Below are 5655 nucleotides of genomic sequence, written 5' to 3' on the forward strand. Positions count from 1 at the left end.
CTGTGCAATTTGATTATCGGGTGATATTTTGGTTCGTTGATACATTCGTCGGAGCAAATTGTTGTTTCTTTGTACGATGGACATTCTTTCATCAAAACTGAAAAAATATAATTTGCTGTGATAGGACCATCAGAATCGTCCATAATACGCGATACAATTTCAGCTCTTTTCTTATTAATCGACCGCATGTGAACGCTGAAAATTCAATTGAAATTTTTTGTGAGTACTTTTATGGAAAGAGTTCTTCTCAATTCTTACTTTTTGGCTAACATGGTTGCAATTTCAATTCCTGGATATTCCAAATATTCATCGAATGCACTGCGAACTTTCGGGTTATATGCGTAGACGATAGCCAACAGCTAATTTGGAACAGATAATAAATCGAAAATTAGAAGTATAAAAATAGTCCAAATATATGGAATGTACCTGAACGACCGAATCAAAAGCGCAAGTGTTCTTCAATTTAACTGGAACTCCGTTTACTTTGTGAACGGTTGTTTGAGCTGTAGCGTTGATTAAAAATCCAATTTTCGGGGTTTTTTTCTCGCTGGTCATAAGGCCCAAATGAGGTAATGGTCTTAGGTAAGATCGTTGACTTCGCTTTGTTTTTGCCCATTTATCTTGTGCATTCAAAACCTTGGAAACCGACTTTTCATTCTTTGGATTTTTCTTCCGTGGGTTTGCTTTTGACTTTGTTTCGTCTTCGTTGAACTTTTCAAAATAGCACGAATAGCAAACCCGTTTTTCACCATAGCCTTCTTCTTGTCCGGCGCTATACGAGCAACCATCAATAACATGAATTGCTTTCATGCATTTTATGCACGTATGGGCACCACCTGGCAAATCTCCCAGTTTGCATGCGACACAAGTATTTTGCTGAGCGATTTGCATAGATGAATCAATTAATTCTGGTTGATCTCCAAGAGCTGAAAATGAATTGACCTGTGTGTAACCAAACACTTCATTAATTTCGCTCGTTTCTGGTTCAGATTCATTCTCCGAGTCATCAATTGGAACAATTGGGATATCTTTTCGAAATTTTTCGAGCCCACCTGAAGCATCAACAAAATTCACATATTCTTGGGATGCATCGACTATCATACCGTTAATCATTTCTATGTGCTCTTGCATGAATACGTCGGCCCGACATGGTAAATGAGGTATCGATGATTTTAGGTCTTTGAAATAGGACTCAACATTGGCACTGCTGGCACTTACATCAGCGTTAAAGAACTGTGCGTTGATTCCTGATAAATGATAGAATAAAATAAAAAGATAGAAAGAGTCATCTCTTAGAAAGAGAAGGAAGCAAAGTCAATGATTTTCAACAATGTTTTTATATAAAAATCGAAAGTTAAATCAAAAACACCGTGTAGATACCTGACCATAGCACCAATGTTTCGCTGAGACTGAGTAGATATTTAGCAAATTTTTCGTTGAACAAATTGTTCTTTTCGCCGTCGTATCTTTCCGTAATTGATTGAACATCCATTTCCTTCAACCAATCTTTGATTCTGCTTGAAGTAATTCCAAGATCAGTTTTTTCAGGAGAGCAACATGATTGGATGGATATATTTTCTTCTTTACTAAAATCTGGCATCGTACCAATCATATCAAACAAGCGTTGTCTACGAACTTTGAAAAGTGAATCAGCCTCTTCACCTATGATTGTATGGTAAATAGTAAATCAGAATAACATCACACACACTGCAATGATGTATTTACTGTTCTTACCTTTGAATTCACTCTTTGCAACAGTTAAAATTGATAGGAGTATCATTTCCGCTTGAGAAATTCTTCTGCAATTCATGAGCAAGCAAACGGAGCGTATGTAAAATTGCTTTTGTAAAGCCGATACCTCTTTTAAAGCATCACAAGAAGCCACCAGTTTTATGAAATGATTCCTGTCACACCTAATATAACATTTGGGTATTTTGATGTTGGGTTCCGTATGCATATTGAAAAGAATTTCTGCGTATTCTGATATGTCATCACATTTGGCAAATTCCCTTGCAGCGGAATTAAGAAGAACGGAAGACATATCGCAAATAAACACATTTGGAGTATCCCCAGTGAAACGAACGAATTCTCGTAGCCAATACGAAACCAAACTGGTATTATGTGCATCTGTAATCATCGAATGGACTGGGATCTGGAATCCATCGGAAATTACGAGAGTGTAAAGATGAATTTGCTGCGACTTACGACCTTCTCGAACTATATACAAAAAAGAGTAAATAAATTCACAATGCCTATATCAATTAAAATAATAGAAAAACAATTAAAATTTGCTTAAAAAGTATTTGCAACATTACCAATTTTGTGGGCAATCGATCCGGTTGAATCTGCACTGACTTTTGTAATTTTGTTCTTCTTTTTATATATGTTATACATAACAATCTGGTCAACGCTTGTGTACATCACGTAAAATGGAATCAATGAAAGGCCTCGTATACATTTACCAAAAGCGGAACGGCTCAAATATTCAATAGATGTAAATGGATCATCATCGATTCGGTCGAATTTATTCAATCTGTATTTGCCAGCTGCAATCGCACCACTTGTAGGGACGCGATTTGTGGGAAATCGACACAAGCTTGTGGATCGGTTCATGGTACGTCGTCGCGTCATTATACCGGTACCGCTACTTTCGTATATATCGCGTGCAAAATCTCCACCTAGGCGAACTGATTTTTGTGCGCTTTTCTCTGCGTGCATTTGCATATTCAAACCTTTTATCACAAAGTCAAATTTAATGGTTTTACTTTCTGAATCTGGCTTGTCCTTAAGTGCGCCAGTCAATTGTGCATTACACGTTATACACGATCCGGTCACTTTGATATAAACAGCACCATTTTCATGCACTTTGCCGCGTTGATATGTCCATCGGCATGGAATGTCACTTCGCTTTTCGGAAATTTGTTCGGAGAGTGCACATGTCCATGAACCACGTTTCAAAACAAGATAATTTCGATCTGGATTTTTATGGTCGTGGTCAACTTGCCGGTGATATTTTTCTTGTTCTGGTTTAATGTAACTCCACGCTTTTGCAGATAGAACAACATGGAATTTAATAACATTTGATTCATCAACATCAATCGGATCGTGGCTTTTATCAGAAGTATCTCTGTTTTCATCACTTTCAACTTCCGGTTCATTTTCATCCTCATTTTGGTTAATTCAAATCAGTTTTCCACGTTCTTTATAATGCAGCAGTGCGGCTGTATAAATTGCTTTCGTTGTTATGTCTACACGCAATTCGTATTTTGCATGCAAGTGATTCCAAATGGGGTCGCTTGGAACAGGTATTTTTCCATTTTTGACGAGATTTTCCTCTTCATTTTCGAAGATTTGTTGTTTTTTTTCTTTTTCAAATTTCGGTTTTCGTCCTATACACATAAAAATTATTATTATCAATTTTTTTAATGTTAATTTCACACGATTCGCATCTTACCAGCCATATTCACTTAATTATTTTCACACAATTGTTTTGTCAATTGAAACATAGACTTCAAATAATGAACTCATCGCACAAGAGTATGGACACAAAATGATTGAATTCAATTCAATTGTAATTGAAACTTAAAAAAGTGCTTCTGGCTCGCTCGAGAGCGTCATCACAAAATGATATTTTATTCACAACTACTTAGATACTTACTGTGAATTCGGCAATATTGGACGAACGAGAATTCATTTCACTGAGATCGCATTTTTGAAAGACTAAACAAACAGTACCCAGTAATGTATACAAATTCGATTTCGTTGATTTCTGCGAAAATGCAATTTAGCAAAATCGGAGTTCGTTGCAAAGAGACACCGATACATTCTAGCAAACAAATGATGGCAATTGCGATTCATCATTCAATGCAATTGTGGCGTCTGAAAATGAATAAAAAAAATTCAAGTAGCGACAACAACAACAAAACAGTTAAATAAAAAAATGTTTGGAAGAGACAAAAAAATGCGTTCAAAGAGTGAAACGGAACAAATTGTAATGCCCAAGTCTATAAACCAAAGAAGATACAATGAGATCTTTTGTCACATGCTTTTTGTTGTCTCTAAATCGTCGTTTAATTTTTCCGCAGAAGTTTTTTTCATTCATGAACAAGCGCCCTTACCTCAATATGAGGTCGGTCGGTGGCGATGCGATTGAGTGCTGTGTTACCCAAAACAACGACCCACTCAGCGCAGCTGGTCGTCGCAAAGTCAAAAGTGAATTGTACGGCCGACGACACCACTGCCAAATAGAGAATAAAAATTCATTGAAAACACGGAATTCATCGGATTGCACACACATTTTTTTACCTGATTTCATCTTGATTCGGAAACACACTGTATGTTTGAATCAATTTCTTGGGGAATCGATCGGACAGCCGTTCCATGATATAGGATTCCATGCCTGAGCCAGTGCCGCCGGCAATCGAATAACACAGAACAAATCCCTCCAATCTGACACTGCCATATGCCTCACGATCGATGATTTCAAACACTTCTTCTTGCAATTTTTTGCCTTGACTGAAACCCGATGCCCAATTGTTGCCGGCACCACCACCATCTTTCAATAATTAAATGTTCTCTGGATTATACAACTGTGGAAGAAAGTGAAATTTTGTATAAATTCCGAATGAAAAGTCGAATTTGGTATCAATGTTCGATAGAAAATACATATGAACACTTCTAAATGTCAATTTTTAGCAGAAATAAACCAAAGTTTACGTTTTTCTCTTCCAAAAATCACAAAAAATGGATAAAAACACTAACTTTAGCATACGGCGGACTCATGATGGAGTGAATGACACGCGGTTCCAAATCGAGTAGCACTGATCGTGGAATGTAATGGTCGTCATCGGCCTGATAGAAAAACAAATCCTTTCGGTCCAAGCCACCATCTGTTGCAAACTACTCGCGCGTTCCATTGGGTGAAATGCCATGCTTCAGACACAATCGCTTCCAAAACTCAAAGGCGACTGTAAATCAACAAAAAATCACATTTAATTCCGTCAACACATTGTTTTGCGTGGTAAAATTGATGCTTACTTTGATTGCCGCACTGGACCAGCTGCAGTGTTATCATTTCGTTAGGCATTTTGATATGTTTTCTTACGTTCCACAACACAAAATTCTTCACACAATCACCAAAATCCGTGACTAATTCACTTTCGTCAAAAAATTATTCCACAATTGATTGGTATTTTTGTTGTTTTCGATGATTGTATGCGTGCGTTCCAAATTTCTAAACATTTGAATCGCAGCTTTATAGAATATAATAGAATATTTCGAAGTGTCAATGTGGCATGCGTATCCCTATTGGTAACGCCGGTTGCACTGGAATTTGGATTTCTATGGTTTTGATAATATTTATGAAATCTCATTTGGAATTGATTGTCGGCGCAAAACCTTCAAATCTGTAAAAAGTCGATTTTCATACATTTTTTCCAATTTTCGTTGAATTTGTGCTCGCTCTGGGTAAGAGCACGAATTGTATGGTCAACGGCACAAATTAGGGGACGTCAATACCTTCCATTATCAGTCGCCAGATCATAATAATGTTGAAAATTCCATTTAGAATTGATTATCGGCGCAAAACCTTCAAATCTGTGAAAAGTCGATTTTCATACATTTTTTCCAATTTTCGTAGAATTTGTGCTCGCTCTG

At 37.0% G+C, this 5655-nt stretch overlaps 1 protein-coding gene across 1 annotated transcript; it reads right to left on the minus strand.

Moving 5' to 3' along the window:
* Positions 1-6: 6 nt before the first annotated feature.
* On the minus strand, positions 7-4577 carry LOC129572793 (uncharacterized; the record flags this gene model as incomplete). Its single annotated transcript, XM_055452894.1, has 9 exons — positions 4306-4577; positions 4119-4237; positions 3659-3879; positions 2316-3389; positions 1735-2217; positions 1381-1662; positions 427-1247; positions 259-359; positions 7-195 (listed from the first exon to the last, which is right to left on the minus strand). Coding segments are annotated over exons 4-9 (2285 nt in total), but the record flags the coding sequence as incomplete, so codon positions are not given.
* Between the last annotated feature and the right edge of the window lie 1078 nt (positions 4578-5655).

This window comes from Sitodiplosis mosellana, unplaced genomic scaffold (assembly GCF_009176505.1).
Source record: "Sitodiplosis mosellana isolate CC-2019 unplaced genomic scaffold, AAFC_SMos_1.0 Smas_scaffold_5515, whole genome shotgun sequence".
Classification (NCBI taxonomy): Eukaryota; Metazoa; Arthropoda; class Insecta; order Diptera; family Cecidomyiidae; genus Sitodiplosis; species Sitodiplosis mosellana.